Source organism: Camellia sinensis, chromosome 3, assembly GCF_055761805.1.
Source record: "Camellia sinensis isolate YWXY chromosome 3, ASM5576180v1, whole genome shotgun sequence".
In the NCBI taxonomy this organism is placed as follows: domain Eukaryota; kingdom Viridiplantae; phylum Streptophyta; class Magnoliopsida; order Ericales; family Theaceae; genus Camellia; species Camellia sinensis.
The window spans coordinates 17,326,624-17,345,000 of record NC_138963.1 but is presented as its reverse complement, the minus strand read 5'-3'; the positions used below and the strand labels follow the sequence as shown (position 1 = coordinate 17,345,000).

The window sequence follows — 18,377 nt, the reverse complement described above, 5'->3', positions numbered from 1 at the left end:
GGAAGATGAATTATTATCTTTTTTGCAGCTTTTACTAGTTACAAATCAAGTGAAGGAATTAAACAAGAGACATGGGAATTTAGTTGATCTTTAAATGATTCAGATTTATGAGCTTAAGTAGAATTCAACCTTCTCTCCTCTCCCTTATAATCTTTTCCCTCCTGCATTTGCAGTGGAGCGGTTGACATTCGAAGAGTTTTTTAATCACCCTTTTCTGTCTCTGAGGCAATCAGATGAATTTTTGAGGTAAATGAGTCGCATAGTTTAGTTTTCCTGATACCAATATGGAACAGTTCTCGCTCTTTACTCAAAATTACAAAACTCATTTTGTTATGCAGGAATAGTTCACCAAGAACCATAGATGGTTTTTCCTTGTCTGAAAGCAATCCTGTGAGGAATGCAGAAGAAAGTTCCCAAGAAGATTGTTTGCCTTTCATTCTTGATGATGATTCCAGTGGACCTGATGGGAGTCCATCCTTTGTTAGGAGGCCCTCAATGAAGTCTACATATGGATTTTCTCTTGATACAAAAGTTGATAGGAAGGAAGTGTTTAACACTTCAAACAACATGGATCGTACTTCCAAGAATAGTATTGTTACACATACTGGTTTTAGAATTGGTAGTCGTAGATCTTCAGACGGAAATCTGAAAGAATCTTTGAAGTCCACAGACCAAAGACCAATGAACACACACCCAAGAGGTAAACTTCATTCCATAATGTTCCACATGTTATTTCCATATTCTTTTGTCTAGATCCATAAACTGTCTTGCTAAATCATATCCCTTCTATGGATTCTACAGTTGTGGATTCATTAGAGTTGGTTTATCAGGATTATGTTATTGTCTCTGGACCCCCAATGGATGTGTCATCGTCTTTGGTAAGTGCTTCCAAGCCAAGCCATTTGCCACGCAAGTTAGAGAATCCACAAGAAGAATCTGCAAATTTTAACACTACGCCCAGTGCCCCGATGCCAATCATTGGTGCGGTTGGCAGTAGATTGGGTCGTGTTGGAAGCTTGGACAGTCATAGTTCTACTCCTTCGGGGACTTCACATGGATCCATGGATATAGGAGATGCCTTAGAGCAGCCATCATTGCACTGCATGACCAGGATTAAGTCATTGCAGTGGGCTGCCTCTGCTATCACAGAATTAGTAAATAAAAAGGTAATTCCGATCAATTCCCACTCGTGCAATCAAACAGCTTTCATTGTAGTGTATGTGGAGTGACCAGAACAATCATACATAAATCTCTATTCCCCCACCCCAATTCTCAAACTCTCTCACAGTTATTCACACAATTAAAAGATGTATTGCTGGCAACAGAACAAGTACAATCCAATTGAAATACTTCTCTTATTTAGGATTATAATCTATTGCTCCTGCGATGTCCAATTATTCATTCTATGCCTAAGAACTTTTCTTATCTAGGACTAGTTCTTGTTTGTTTCCTTTTATATATGATGGGCATCTGTTGAATACTACATATCAAGTCACTATCATCAATCAACAGTATACTAATACAAACTTGAAAGACTGAGGCCGATTTTGGGAAGTCAACATTTTAGCCAAAAAGCCACTACACAAAAGTCAACTCTTCTCTCTACTTTTGGTGCCAGAGTCTCACTAAATATTTTATCATCTTATGTGTTGCTGGTACCTTGAACATTCAAACAACTACTTTGTTTTCTGTTCTCTGTAGAAGATTGAGCCAGGTAGGCAACTAGAAGCATTTTCGATTCAGCTTGTAATTCTTGCAATATGGAAGCAAGCTCTTCACATTTGCCATACCCAAGCTGCGTCAGCTATTGAAGGAAGCCCATCACGAGAGATGGCCAGATTGAGGGAGAGCACTATCCAGGAGCATGGGAGTCCTGATATTGCCAACACTCAAGGACCTCAGGATATTTGCTCTCAGATTGAGAGGGAATTTCTTCTTGAAGTTGGGAATGCTGAGGAACTTGCCAAGGTTATTGCGCCTGGTATGGCTTTTAAGTCTTGATGTTACCAACTGGTTGAAAGGCATCCTTGCTTTTTTGTTCATTTGTCCTTATCGATACTATGATGGTGATATAGAAATCAGTGCATGTGTACTTGTATCCTTTTGAATCATACTGTATATATATATATATATTTTTTTTGTTGTAGTCATCTTTTTTAACTCATTTAAGAGCTTTGACAAGCTTGTTTTTTTTTTTTCCGTGTATTGTAAACTAATATTTCTTATAAACTTCAGTCATGCAAAATTAAAGCACGGAATAACACTAGAAGATAAAAGTAATTTTATTTATGTGGGAGCTACTTTCTTTTGCTTCTGGTTGAGTTGAAGTGTTACATCCCAAACATAAAGGGGCTCTTTGTTTGATCCTTTATAACAGCATATTTTGTATCCTTTTTGTAATTTTTATGTAGATACTTATACTAGTTATTTTTGTGATGATAATAGGAAATACAGAGATGCCAGATGCTATGGAGACAATCTATCAATCTGCTCTTGCTTTGGGCAGGCGTGGTGCTGTAAGGAATTTTACATCTTGGACATACAATGGAAAATTCTTTTTGTTTGTTTGTTTCTTTTTAGTGTTTTTGCCTCCAATCTTTTGTTGTTGCTGCCGACAGAACGCATATAAAATACATAGTTTAATATGTATAAATGTTACTTTGAATGAACCAGCAACACCATTGAGAACTGATGTCTTTGGCAGGTAGATGAGTACATGGGTGATACGGAAAATGCAGCCGTTTATTATTCAAAAGCAGTGCGGTTGTTAGTCTTCCTTCTCGTCGAAGCACCTTCACTCATTCTCAATCCTCCCTTCTGTCTCACTGAATCAGACCGCTATAGACTCCGAAATTACATTGATGTCCTTAATAATAGGCAAAGTCATTCAAGGTCTCAAAGGATGGCTCTTCTTAAGTCTGACGGTCAACAATGCCCACCTTAATTCATGATTTCAACTTGTAATACCACAATCCTGATGTTAGAGCCCTGCTTCACTGTGTATAATAATTTGTTTGTACAGCTATTCTTTTGATTGACTCTGGGGTGTAGATGATGATGTTAGTATATGTTAAACATTCTCATTTCTGTAATTTACAGATGGGTAAAAATGTTCATTTTTTATTTTTTATTTTCTCCTCACATTCCAGTGTGCTTTCTTTTGAGGTTTTGTTGCGGTGGATATATCACAAAAAAATACATCTTAATACAAAGTTGAGTTGTTGAACCTGGCTTCTAAATTTAAATTTTTATTTCTTTAAATTTAAAAATCTTTGAACTCTCAAATTCTCATATGAGCTGGTTGGGGTACTGCCTAGAATTTTTTTTTTTAATTTTAATTATTGTGATTGAGTGTGATCTTATCCACCGAATCATGCATTTACTCAATCAATGGCTGCGATTTCATTGATTGGATAGTTGTCTTGTCGATGGCTATATTCCGTGATGTTGACTGTGCTCTTGAATTATGCCTCATCATCACATCATCGACGCCATATGGGCACCAGAGCACATCACATCACTACCACCTAAGCATCCACATTTAGTGTAAATTTGATATTTTAGGAAGTTGGTAAAAAGTTGACTTTTTGATTTTTTTAATGATTTTTTTAGTGAAAAATTGGGTTGTGTTTGAATAAAAGGCCGACTTTTTTAATTAAAAAAGTTAAAAAGTTGATTTTTTTACTGGTGTTTTCAAAAGAGCTTGGATCATCAAAACACTACAGTAGGGTTTGGTTTATTTTTAGAACTTAATTTTGTTTTTAAATCATAAATTATATGAAATATATTAATCAAATATATTTTTAAATTACTTTTAAAATTTCTCTTTTGTCTTTTTTTTGGTTATTATTAATTAATTAATTTTTCTTTCTCATCTTTCTTTTCTTTTTTCACATTCTCTCACAACAATCAATCAAAAAAAAAAAAAAAAAAATACTAAACATCTCAAAATTATTTTTAAAATTCAAAACCGAACAAATTTTATATTTTCAAAAAATGATTAAAAAACTCCACATTCAAATCATAATCCTAAAACTAAACCAAACGAACCTTCCATAACGCATACGCATATACCCGCATGTGCATACAATAACATTCTTATTTACAATCTCATATTCAAATGAACATTTGATCTGATTTTCCATTAAATTTTTCACAACTCATATCTCTGATGTAAGAAAAACTTTAAAGAAGTTTGATATGAAAATAAAAATATTTTGATCAAAAAATTATCTCATTTGTTTTGAAAATTTCCAATGGGAGTAAAAGATCACAACCCAACCCACCAACAATCTGAAAGGACCTTTGATTTTTCTTTGAGGTTTTTATGTGAGGCGGCTTCAAATTTTCATTGGGTTATGTCGTTGGCCAATGATTAAAACAAACTTCCAATTTTTTTTTGATAGTGACATGATCACAAGCATGGTCCCATTATGGATTATCATAAAAGCAAGACACGCTTTGTTGACTTCTATCTTGTAATTATATGCTCAACATTAAGCAAAGTCTTCCCAATCCACCAAACTTCTCATTTAGAATTGTCACAAAGCAAGACACCCTTTGTTGACTTCTATCTATGACTCAATTTGGTAACAAGTTAAAAAAAAAAAGAAGTTAATTTTTGATTTTTTAATTTTTTTAATAAAAAAAATTAATTTTTTTATTCAAAAGAAATCAGTTTTTTGTCAAAAAAATCACTAAAAAAAATTAAAAAGTCAAAAAATAAACTTTTTACCAACTTTTCAAAACACTCTTATATGCTCAACGAGTCTTCCCAATCCACCAAACTTTCTCGTTTATCCTAAAAAATCATGTAAGAGACATAGGTTTGTTTGGTACATATTCTTTTTTAATTTTTTAATTTTTTTATATCTTATTAATTAACAGAAATTATATCAAACACCTAAACACAATTACTTAAAATTTAAAAATAAACTGAAAATAGATTCTATAAATTATACTTAAAATTTAAAAATAGTCTGTAAATAGGTTCGATAAATTGCACCAAATAACTAATCAAATGGAATAGGGTCTATATGGTGATTTGTGTGGAGAATTTTAACTTGACTTTACAGCTTGAAAAACCTATTACAAATGTGTAAGGTATATGGAGTCAGAGAAAAAGTGTCAAATGGATGACTTTTGTGCCGAAGCCACTTGTGTGGTCACATGAACTAATTTCAGAGATCGTTTTTATAATTTGGGCTATTCATTTTTTTTAAAATATAAAAAATATATTATACTTTTATAATATCGAATTAATTGAATATCGTTAATCTTTTCATACATTTATATTTTTTTTTAATTTTATAACTCTAGTGACATTTGCCATTTATTTTTTAGATACAAATATAATTTAATAAAATGGTTAACAATATCCGATTAACTTGATATTTTGTAAGTATATTTTACTTGATATATTTTAAAAAGTAAACAGTTCTAATTATCAAAATGAATCTTGAAATGAGTCATATAACTGCAGAACAGAGACGTTTATAAGGCAACAGTCACCATATTTCTGTCAATAATAGGAGTCCAAATAAAGCCATCTTAATCTTCAAAACATTCGCACCCAAACGATATCCAGTTTTCCTAGAATAACAAACATACGTTGCTTGTCTTGGACCTTGGTAGACCACTTCTCCCATTCTTCGAGAATAAATAATAGATACATACATTAGAAAAATATCTACAATAATTAAATTAAATATTAGAGTAAATTACACTACCCTTTTTGGAGATTTTAAAAAATAAAATATAATTATACTGATATTTTTTTTTAGTAAAGTTAAAGAGACCATTACCAAAAAAAAAATAAAATAAAAAGATAAAAATAATACAGATGATATGAAAACACAAATATACACCGGTAAAATATATGTTTTAATGTAAAATAGATGATAACATTATTTTTTCATTTATATTACTAACAAATTTATAATGAAAATGGAATTAAATGTTTTATGAATTAAAACTTTAAGAAACTTAATATAATTATGTCAAACTTGTGAAATTTAATATATTTTTTTCAAACTTCAAGAGTGTAATTTATCCTAATAATTAGTATAAATATTTTTTGTGATTTAATTATATAATTTCTTTTAAGTTGAAAGTTAATTAAAACACGAGAGCTAAAAATACTCTAATTTTTAAAACACTTTTAACATAGATTCTCAAACAAAAAATAATAACTTACAAGCAGCTGAATGTTCTGTACCATCTACAAATCTCTGTATATTCTTCTGTATGAAAACTGTAAAAATCTTTAAGTACAATAATCTTAAAATGTAATACAATAATTATGAGTATTTTAAGATAGGATATGATGGAATTTACACTAAGTTTAAATCATGAGGTGAGGTGAGAAAAAAAAATAATTGTAATTTCTCACTTAGGCTAGAAAACAAAAGAAATATTTATGATTTTTCATCATTATATTTGGATTAATAAAAGAAAAAAAAATATGATTCCTCACTAAATCTCATCACTTTTGGTGAGAAACGAAATGTAAATTTGGTGAGAATGCTTTTTTCACTATCTCTCATCATTTGTTACTATTTCTCACTTGATTAACCATCTAAACAAGTAAGGAAGTTTTCTATTCTCACAATTTTTATTTTTATTTTTATAATTTTTTTTGGTCCTTACCAAAATTATCGGTCAATTAATTAATGAACTCGTGCGAAGCCTGAAAGAAAAGAACCATTAAGCGAGTTGACAATGACATAATGGAGGTATATCAATCTGTTAAAACTTCCACATCAAATCTTGTTAATGTACACCTCCTACACCACTAAAACCTACCACTACCACTACACACCTCCACTACTCCTCACCCACTCCACCTACCACCTCCACTTTACCTACTACCACCACTCACTCTACACCTACTACTCCCAAAACCTCTCTATATATAGGACTTGTAATATACAGATAAAAATATCAATATACACAACAATCTTGTAATACATCAATCAATAATAATATAGATACATTATTCTCTGTATTTCTCTCTTTACACATTAGAATTTACATGGTATCAGAGCTAGGTTAACAACCTAATCATTCTGCTTCACCGGCGGGCGGCAGTCTCGCCTTGGCCGCCCGCCGGACCTCTACACATACCTTCACTCCGCTGCCACAAATTCCATCGCAGGTCCGTCTATGTTGTAGCTTTATCTGCATTGTCGTCGCCGGCGTTGGAGGTCAATTTCCGACCACACCTCCTGTGGTGTCCGCTCCGCCGGTTTCAGCTCCACCACCGGCCACTCCACCATCGGCGACCGGCGACCGGCAACCAAGCAGAGCCGATTCATGGGTATGGTTGATTTCCACAGTATGTCGCCACTTATCAACTTTTCTCTCTCTCTCTTCCCACATGTCGCCACTCGCGGCAGCCACCACCGTCGACCTCGGCCCCGACGCCGCCTTGTAAAGTGCCTCCGTACCGCCGCCGGAGCTCGGGGCCGCGCAACAGCCGCAGCGCTACCCGCTCGACAAACGCGGTCTTTATCGTCAGTTTGGTCCGCCGGCGACCCAGACCTCCGGCCAACCGCAACCACCACCAGTGCAAGACATCAATAACAACAACCGCAACCCAAGCTCCACCGGCAAACCCAAGCTCCGCCGCCGCAACCAATAATTACAGTCATCTGCTGCTGAGGCAACGGGCCATTGATATCAGAAACAGAACCCATGTTCTCTCTGACTCTTTCATGCAAACAAACTCTTCGCTTCTCTCTCTCCTCTCCTCTCTTCTCTCTCCTCTATTTTTTTTTTTTTTTTTTTTTTTTTTCACCTCTGCGAGCTCACCGTCGCCATCTCACCGCGCCATCCCCTCATCGTAGTCAAACCGTCGTCGAATGATGCCGAGGTCACCGCTGTGGGATCCGACCCTACGTCTCTCTCGCGCCGTGAGATCTGATTCACTTTGCTACTACCCCCGCACACAGAGCTCTTTTGAGATGGGTTTGTTTTGGGTGTTGTGCTCATTCAAGATTTCATGATTATAAAGCTCAGTTGGTGACCCCTTTCCCACCCATGTTTCCATTACCCACATACCCACCACACTTTTTTTAATATTTCCACCTTTTCCTCTTGTTTTTATTTTTATTTATTTTTTATTTTTTATTCATCACTTATTTATTTTTTATTTTTTATTCATCACCCACCTAGGCGTGTCTCTTAGGGGTGCTTTTTTGAGCCTTACATACCCACCACACTTTTTTTTTAATATTTCCACCTTTTCCTCTTGTTTTTATTTTTATTTATTTTTTATTTTTTATTCATCACCCACCTAGGGGTGTCTCTTAGGGGTGCTTTTTTGAGCCTTACACACCTGCACCAGCACATTAGCTTTTGCATAATCAAGTACCGGCATCACTCCATTTTCCAGTTCAAAAAAAAAAAAAAAAAAAAAAAAAAAAAAAACTACATTCATTCCAGTTGATTTTTCTGCATTACCACACCTACCATTCGAGTTTGCACCACACACTTGCTTTATTCATATCAGGGATTCACCCCACTCACCATTCTACATCAAAACAAAAAAAAAAAAAAAAAAAAAAAAAAAAAAAAAAAAAAAAAAAAAAACAAAACAAAAATTAAACCCAAACAAACAAACACAAACAAACCAACCACACCCACAGTGGGATTTTTCTTCTCTACTCTGCTGCAGGTCTCTTTTTTTTGCCTCCGTCCTGGCCGGCCCTTGCCGGTATTGCCTCCGTGTTTCCCACTCCACTGGGCATGATCAGTACTCCCTGCTCCTCCACTGCAGCATATGGCGGCCCTCCAAATCGGAACATCACGGTGGCCTTCCGCTTCAGCTCCTTGTTTTCTGCCCTTAGCACGCTTATCTCTGCTCGCGCATCCTTATACATGCGTTGGAGCAGAGCCAGCTGGGAGTTTAATTGCTGCACCTCATTTGTCCTACTCTGCAGCCGGTGCGACAAGTTTGTGACCGCCGTCATGGACTCCACACATGCCTTCAAAGTATACTGATTGGCCTCAATATCAGTTTGTACCGCCATTTTTTGCTCCACACACCGCATCGGAAAGTTCAGCGGAGCAAACCCAGCGGTGTTTGGTTGAGGTTCACTGGCCACCGCACCAGTTCTCTCTCCTGTGGACTCGTTGAGATCGGGAAAGAGAGTGAGCAGCCCACGGGACGACGAAGCCATTTTCTGGGCAACAGCAACAGAGTGTTACAGCCTATCTCTCTCAGCAAAACGACCTCTCTTTCTCAGCAAAATGAAGAAGTTTTCAGAGGTTTCTCTCAGTTTTTCTGTCTCAGTTTCTGCCTCCTCCGCTTCGGTTTATAACGACCATGACACAGAGACAGCCACGCGCATCGCGCGCCTTTTGACACCGACAACCTGGCACGCCTTTTCATGGCACACCTTTTCATGACTCGGGCACGTCTTTTGATGACACGCCTTTTGATGACACGCCTTTTGAGGGTGCGGGCACACCTTTTGAGGGCACGACTTTTGAGGGCTCGATATATATCTACATGTATATTTTTTTGGGCAGCCTATCTACACACTCATACAGTGTCTTATACACCAGTCAGCTTTATCAATCCCTTTGTTTCAACCTCAAATAGGTTTCTATCTTCACACCTATTTGAGTTTGAGGGGGGGTTATACACAGTATCATGTTCAAGTCACCCCATGGCGCACTCCCTAAGTCGCCCCCTTGGTGCACCACCACAAGCTTCTACAATGGTCCGACATGACCCCGTAAACTGTCTTTTACAACGGTCCGACATGACCCCGTAAACTGTCCTCCTTCAACGGTCCGACATGACCCCGTAAACTGTCCTGCTACATCGGTCCGACATGACCCCGTAAACTGTCTTCTACAACGGTCCGACATGACCCCGTAAACTGTCCTGCTACATCGGTCCGACATGACCCCGTAAACTGTCTTCTACAACGGTCCGACATGACCCCGTAAACTGTCCTGCTACAACGGTCCGACATGACCCCGTAAACTGTCTGCTACAACGGTCTGGCACGACCATACCGTGTCTCCTATCCTGTTTTATTTTATTTATCAGTTTATTTTTTCTGTTTTGTAACTCTCTCCAAACTCAAGTTGGTTTGTGTCTAACCTCCTTGAGTTTGAGGGGGGCTGTTAATGTACACCTCCTACACCACTAAAACCTACCACTACCACTACACACCTTCACTACTCCTCACCCACTCCACCTACCACCTCCACTTTACCTACTACCACCACTCACTCTACACCTACTACTCCCAAAACCTCTCTATATATAGGACTTGTAATATACAAATAAAAATATCAATATACACAACAATCTTGTAATACATCAATCAATAATAATATAGATACATTATTCTCTGTATTTCTCTCTTTACACATTAGAATTTACATCCACAAACAAGTTTCTATAAGAACCAACAAAAATCTGCAGACAAAAAAGCTCTTGACATGGTTGAGAAATTTAGCTGAGTTTAATCCATATGTACATATTGCTCAACCAAAACCAAGTTCTTCAGCCATGAAAAACCCAACTGGTTCTATCATTTTCTTGTTTCTCACAGTCTCTTTCTTGATTCCACACACAAATTCAAAGACTTTGAACCATTTGAAAAGAGGGTCTTCTCTGTCTGTTGAGGGTGATTCAGATGTCATTACCTCACCAGACAATTCATTCACTTGTGGGTTCTATAGCGTTGGTACCAATGCCTTTGGTTTTGGAATTTGGTTCACACAATCATCCAAAACAGTTGTTTGGATGGCTAACCGAGACAAACCCGTCAACGGCCTCGGCTCCAGCCTCTCTCTCCGGCGAGATGGAGCCATGGTTCTGACCGATGTCGATGGCTCGATGGCTTGGCAGACCAATACCAGCTCTACTGATGTTGATAGAGCAGAGCTTCTTGAGACAGGCAACCTTGTTTTGAAGAACTCAAGTGGTAACATTCTCTGGCAAAGCTTTGATTTTCCTACTGATACTCTTTTGCCTTTTCAAACATTTACCAAGAGCATGAAATTGATATCTGGGTTGAGAAATGGAAGTTTTGCTTCTGGGTATTTCAGTTTGTATTTTGATAATGATAATGTGTTGAGATTGATCTATGATGGGCCCGAGATATCGAGCTTGTATTGGCCTAATCCTGATTTGAATGTCTACCAAAATGGAAGAACAAACTATAACAGTAGTAGAATTGCTGTTTTGGATGATATGGGTGTGTTTTTGTCAAGTGATAGGTTGCAATTTAGTGCTTCTGATATGGGTTTTGGGGTCAAAAGGAGGCTTACTATGGATTATGATGGCAATTTGAGGCTTTATAGCTTCAATAATTTGACAGGAGTGTGGCTAGTTTCATGGGAGGCTCTTACACAACCTTGCAATGTGCATGGTTTATGTGGTAGGAATGGTGTTTGTGTTTATGCCCCAGAGCCAAAGTGTTCATGCCCTCCTGGTTATGAAGTCAGTGATCCAAGTGATTGGAATCAAGGTTGCAAGCCTAAGTTCAATTTGTCTTGTTCAAATTCTCGGCGGATGAAATTTGTGGAGCTTCCGTATACAGATTATTATGGGTTTGATCTTAATTATAGCCCATCAATTTCAATTCAAGGTTGCAGGAAACTCTGCTTGGACGATTGCCATTGCGAAGCATTTAGCTATAGGCTGACTGGGCAGGGGGTATGTTACACAAAAAGTGCCCTTTTCAACGGCTACCAGTCTCCAAGTTTCCCCGGCAAGATTTACTTAAAACTGCCCATGAATGTGGAAGCATCAGGAGAATCAGAACAAACAATATATAATAGCTCCAAACTCGTATGTAGATCCACTGATGCTGAAGTTGTAGTGGGTTTTACTTCCATGTATGACATGGCTGGCAAGAGGGCCAAATGGGTTTATTTGTACACCTTTGCTTCAGCCATTGGTGCGATCGAAATCCTCATTCTTGTAACAGGTTGGGTTTTTTTCAGGAGACATGATTTGCCAGCCACACTTGAAGATGGGTATCGTGTGATATCGAGTCAGTTCAGAAGATTTAGCTACGCCGAACTCAAGAAAGCAACAAAGAAATTCAAGGAAGAGCTGGGAAGAGGTGGCTCGGGGGCTGTTTATAAAGGTGTTTTGGCTGATGAAAGGTTGGTGGCGGTGAAGAGATTGGGAGACGCATTTCAAGGGGAAGAAGAGTTTTGGGCAGAAGTGAGCACAATAGGAAAAATCAACCACATGAATCTAGTGAGAATGTGGGGATTCTGTTCAGAAAAAAGGCACAGACTCTTGGTCTATGAGTATGTAGTAAACAGTTCACTTGACAAGCACTTGTTCTCTAACAACTTTCTTGGTTGGAAAGAGAGGTTTAAAGTTGCAATAGGGACAGCCAAGGCTTTGGCCTACCTTCACCATGAGTGCCTAGAATGGGTTATCCATTGCGATGTAAAGCCTGAAAATATACTTCTGGATGGTGACTTTGAACCAAAAGTTGCGGATTTTGGGCTGGCAAAGCTGTCTCAGAGAGGCGGTCCTGACTCGGAATTTTCTCGTATTCGAGGAACAAAAGGGTATTTGGCTCCTGAGTGGGCTATGAACCTACCCATCACTGCAAAAGTGGATGTGTACAGCTATGGAGTGGTGATTTTAGAGATGGTTAGGGGAATTAGACTTTCAAATTGGGTGGTGGTGGATGGTGAGGAGGCGGAAGCAGAGCTCACAAGGTTTGTGAGGATAGTGAAGAGGAAAAATCAATGTGGAGAAGAGTCCTGGCTAGAGGAGATAGTGGATCCAAGATTGGGAGGGCAGTTTAGCAGGAACCAAGCAGCAACACTGGTTGAAATCGGTGTTTCCTGCATTGAGGAAGATAGGAACAAGCGACCAACAATGGCTTCGGTACTTCAAATTCTAGTAGAGTGTGAAGACGATGAATCAAAAGACTACACTTGATGCCCGACACACGGACACAACAACTGATGAAGTTAACTTGGCCCAATTTTATCCTTTAGACTTTCAAATTTGTGCCTATGCTACTTTTGTTTTTTTTTGTTTTGTTTTTCTGTTGTTGTTGTTGTTGTTGTTGTTGTTGTTGTGATAATATAATTTTGATGCCACTTTTTTGGGGCATACTTTAGAACGTTATAGAATTCTAACTCAAAATTTTAATTTTTGGGTAAATTTTAATTTTTTTTTTCTTTACTATTTTGTTTTCTATTTGGATTTTTGAATAGGATTATAAATAGAGCTGAGTCTCTATTAAAAAATTCAATTTTTAATAAGAATTACCTATTTCATATTTTCTTCACGTGAATGAATTTAGGATTTTTTCATCCATCAAAAAGATATCTACTCGTTTTTGCTATTATTGTTACATCAATAGTCCACACGAACAGTTGATATGTAAATATATTTAGTTTTGAGTCTAAATTTTAAGTTTTTTTATTATTTTAAATTTCGTACACAATTCAACCAAGGAGGTTGAGTTTCATGTGTTTGAAAATAAATATAAAAATAAAAATAAAAATGTTTTACATTTGATTTTGAAAATGGAAAATGTTGTTTCCAAAGTTTCCAATGAGCTAGTTTGTTTTTTACCCCTTCACAAAAAGATAAATTACAAATACACCTCATGAAATTTGCTTAAATTACAAATTACTTCATATGATTTTAGAAATTATATTATGTCTTTTAAGATTTTTAATTTCATAACAAATAGGTCTTTTATTAATAAATCATCAAGTTAATTAACAGTTTTTAATAATATTAAAATTTTATTCCAATTAATAAGTCAAATAATTTTATTATTGTATAGGTAAACAGTTAGGAATTTCACTTTTTAAATTAATTCTGTTAAATAAAAAATTCTGACAGAAGATATTAATAATTTTTTAAACCACATAAAACAATTCGTATTTTAAACAAATCTCAAAGGGGTGTATTTGTAATTTAGCCTTTACAAAATAGGTTGGCTTTTGCTAAACTACAATAACAATCATATCTAAGGTTAATTTTATTCACAAACCACAAATTCTTTTAATACACATCATTTTCTTAGTTCACACCATACTCAATTTAGATTATTTCATTTTCTCTCAATACATACCATCATTTTTCAAATAATACCAAATTACTCCTATCTTCTTCAACAAAACCCTAACACTATGTTTGGATTGAGTGATTTGGAGAGAAAAGAAAAGAAATGGAGTGATATGTATTTCTCTTATTTGTTTGGATAACCTAAGTAGAGAGAAATGGGAAGAAATGGAGAGAAACTCATTTCTCTTATGAGCCTCATTTTCAATCTTCCCAAAAGTGGAGAGATTGTGAGAGAAAAGAAACCACTATTTTCATAATACTTATTTTGTCCCTATAAAAATAAAAGAAATAAAATGATTGAAAATATAAAAGGTTATTTTGGTAATATAACATAAAATAATTTCTTTTCTTTTCTCTTAATGAAACCTAACCAAACAAGAATGAGAGAAATCACAATCATTTCTTTTCTTTTATTTCTTTCTTATCCAAACAAAAATGAGAAAAATCACAATCATTTCTTTTCTTTTCTTTTCTCTTATTACTTAAGTAATCATTTCATTTCTTTTCTTTCCTAGGTTCCCAAACATAGTGTAACTGTAAGTACTTCCACCACTGACTGCCAGCAACTAATGGCCACCCCTTACTCTCTTGTCATCCACCTCTCCATGGCCTCTCTCCTCATGCCAACCTCATTGAGCCTCTTTAGCACTCGTTACCGTAGCCACCACCCACCAACCCTTCTCTCTAACTCCGTCGTACATCGTTCTCTACCCTTTTGCATCCCTCTCTTCGTTCGTTCAAACCCTAGATCTAAAAACCCAAACCCTAGATATCTCTCTCTCAACTCACCATTGAGTTGCAAGGGTAGCTGAGTAAAAGGAAAAGAGAGAGAGAGACGTGAAGAAGAAAGAGATGGAGAGACGCGAATAAGAAGAAAGAAGATAAGCCATGACAAGGATTGGTGAGGCGGCAGTCAGTGAGGTCGGGAGCTGAGAATGCAGCAGTCAGCAAAGTTGGCGACTGGAGAGACGGCGTGCCATAGTCGGTGATGGTACCTCTATGCTTGAAAAAGTTAGGGTTTATTTTGTCTAAAAAAGTAATTTAACTCAAGGATAAAATTATAATAAAAAAAATTGAAAGATGGTGGGTATCGAATAAATCAGTGGTGTGTAAATAAAATCACTCCATATCTAAATGTAATTTTAACGTTTAATGCATGTTAGGCCCGTAAGAGGTACTGTTGGGCCCATGGGGGCCTACTATGAGTCCTGTTTCGATAATCTGAATCGTTGAATGTATAGAACTCGTTAAGTATTATATACCTGTAAAAAATTACGTTGATCGGATATCGATAGTTACGTGATCAAATCAGTTTTGTATAATAAAAAAAAATAAATGGTGAAAAAATAAACGGTTGACAGAAATCTGATCAGATGAGATAGTTATCGATATCCAATCAACGTGATTGTTTATAGCATATAATACTCGATGAATTCTACACATTGAACGGTTCGAATTATCGAAGCGAGACTCGTAATGAACTCCTACGGATCCAATAGTACCCTCCAGATCATGGACTGAAGGAAATCCAAGCCTTAGTAAAAACTCTACCCTAGAGAGGGTAATTTCATACCTATTTCCAATTCCCCAAGACCATCTCCAACGCTTCATCAAATCTGGCATCAAATTTGAAAATTGGTGAAAAAGTAACTTTTTGGTGCTCCAACGGTTTCACCAAATCAATATCAAATCGAGAATTCACCAAACCTTTCACCAAAATGAGAACACGCTCCAGGTTTCACCAAATCACTGTTTGTTACCGTTGAGGGAGACAAACCGGTCGACTAGCCGGTTGACCAACCGGTCTACCATAAAACGGTTCAGACAGTTCAAATAAATAGGTTTAAACAGTTTTTAAAAAAAAAAATTTTTTTTTGCCTTACCGGTTGACCCAGAAAAAGTTCAGACAGTTCAAAAAGAAGGTTCAAACAATTCACAAAAAAAAAAAATTTTTTTGCCTTCACCGGCCGGTCGACCAACCGGTTGTCCCGGCGCAGATTTGATGAAAATGAACCATTGGAGCATTCAGTATCAGATTGAGAAAGAAGTCATTTTTTTACTCAAATTTAATGAAAATTTTGATGAATCGTTGGAGATGCTCTAATCAAGATAAAGTCAGAGGACTTTATAAGTGACAACGGTACCTAGACTGTAAGGTCTATTCCTATGAATGCAGGAATTACACAACCATGAAAAGGTACTATTATAACTATCGCATATTGCCATATTGTAGACTACATGTAGTAGAAGTAAGAAAAGATACGGATAATCTTATTGTAATTTATTTACCAATTAACAATATTATATAAGATATTATCATTATTAATTGTTGAAGGGTATCAAAACTTTAACGTTGTATTTGGTTAGAAGACTTGAGAAATAATTTAAAAAATAAAAAGAAAAAAAATAGGAAAAATGTGAACACATTTGATTGATGTACTAAATGGGAATAAAAGGTAAGAAACATTTATGTGTTTCATTTGAATTTTAAATATTATTTCAAAATAAGGACTGGAGTTATAGTTGAGGAACATCTAAATTCTGTATATATGTTAGTGTGACGTTTTTCAACATATATAATTTTTTTTAATAATTTTAATAAGTAATACATATAGATTTTTTTTTTTTTGGATAAGTAAGTCATATTATAACCAAAAAAGAAAAATATACAATGAAGTTCAACACACAGTTTTTGATGGGAGCACAAAAATAAACAAAATAAACTACTCCATCAAAAAACAAACTGAGCTTATAGAAAACAAGCACAACATTCCTAACAAAATAAGGATTCAAAATTTCCTTCTAGCATTCTTCAAGTCATGAAGTTTCGCTTTAAGTTTTCTTTTGTTATCCTCTTTTGAAGTCTCCCCATAACTAGGATCACTTGAAGATGGACTCCCTCTATTTCTCAACTTTTGACTTGAATCTCCATTTCCTAACTCGTCCATATCACACGATTCAAGGACATCAAAGGCATTAGATGTTGAGGGGATAGAAGACTGCGTCTCTCTCTCTTTGTTGATCAATGGCGTTGAACCTTGCCCACCATCTCTCCCATTTTTCTTCACCACTTCCCATTTAGTCGAAATTTGTGTTTTAGTGTCCTTGACTCTCCACTCATGTTTGAAGGAGGGAGGGTTCAAAGACTTTGGCTTTTGAGGGCACAAATTAGTGGTATGGCCAAAAGTCTTACAACCATCACACCTTTGGGGCTTCCATGGTACCTCAACTAGAATCTCATATGGGTCACCATAACCAAGATTTATTTTGAAAGACTTAGGGATCTCTTTATTTGCTGGCACTTCAATACAAATTCTAGCAAACGTAAGTCTGCTTCTCTTGAAAGTTGGCTCATCCAAATAAAGAGGAGTTCCCAAGATGCTAGCTATGTAACCCAAACCCTCTTCACTCCAAAGTTCCAAAAGAACATTGTACAACTTCACCCACAATGGCACACTTGAAAATTCACACTTTGTTAGTTTTAGTCCAGGTTGCCATTTTTTAATAACAATCAATCTAGCCCCAACATAATAGGGGCTATCTTCCAAGATTGTGTTCATAGCCTCTTCACTTTTTACTTTAAAAATAAAAAAACCATTGTCAATGGAGACAACGTCCTCAAGCAAATTTCCCCAAAGTTTCTCCGCCCAAGTTTTCACATAATGGAAAGAGAATCTTTTATCAATGAAGTATCCAACCAAAGCATTTTCCCAGTGAGAAAAGCCTTTTTTGAGATCTCAATAGGGACATTGTAAATGCCATCTACTTGGTTCTCAATCTTATGGGCACTTATTTTATACTTCAATTTTGACACCTTGTTAATCTCTTCTTTAATTAAAGAGCTCCCAACTTGTAGAGGTTTACCTGATGTAGCAAGTGTATCCAGACCTTCACTACCATCTTCCATATGTAGATCAACAGAATCCTCATTTCGACAAGCTCGCACGGGCTTATCACTCTCTCGTTGCTTAGAACCCATTACTTCTTTCCTTTGATCAGCACTAAGTGAGCCAAATTTATTTGACAACATCATTTCGTTTGCCACCAATGGGGACACAGTGGTCAATTTTGGCCACTGCTCAACATCAGTTAGCACTCTAGTTGGTGTGTTCCATGCATTAGGTGTTTGATGCTGCTTTGGTGATTGCTCAGGTGAGGCTTGCATTTCCACAGTCCAGCGAAACTGTGTTGTACCAAGATCACAATCACACTCAATTGAGCTATCCTCCGAATCTACGTCCCTCAATCCCCTTTTGTTTACATTTGAGGGCCCTTGCCACGGTCCCACAAAATC

General features: G+C 36.4%; 2 protein-coding genes across 5 annotated transcripts in view; both read left to right on the top strand.

Annotated features, from left to right (window-relative positions):
- LOC114273533 (serine/threonine-protein kinase ATG1c) overlaps positions 1-3,123 on the top strand; it is a 12,960-nt gene extending 9,837 nt beyond the window's left edge. The window contains exons 8-13 of one of the 4 annotated variants that reach the window (XM_028215336.2): positions 174-246; positions 339-700; positions 802-1,166; positions 1,702-1,981; positions 2,446-2,516; positions 2,705-3,123. In XM_028215336.2, coding sequence (XP_028071137.2) covers positions 174-246; positions 339-700; positions 802-1,166; positions 1,702-1,981; positions 2,446-2,516; positions 2,705-2,944 — 1,391 coding nt within the window. In that variant the 3' untranslated portion in view covers positions 2,945-3,123. The remainder of the gene's footprint in view (positions 1-173; positions 247-338; positions 701-801; positions 1,167-1,701; positions 1,982-2,445; positions 2,517-2,704) is intronic. The other 3 variants (XM_082919174.1, XM_028215337.2, XM_028215338.2) reach the window with 3 other exon arrangements.
- Positions 3,124-10,407: 7,284 nt separating this feature from the next.
- On the top strand, positions 10,408-13,121 carry LOC114280497 (putative receptor protein kinase ZmPK1). Its single transcript, XM_082919182.1, has one exon. It carries the CDS (start codon positions 10,532-10,534, stop codon positions 12,935-12,937), a length of 2,406 nt encoding a protein of 801 aa, XP_082775308.1. The 5' UTR covers positions 10,408-10,531; the 3' UTR covers positions 12,938-13,121.
- The last annotated feature ends 5,256 nt before the right edge of the window (positions 13,122-18,377 follow it).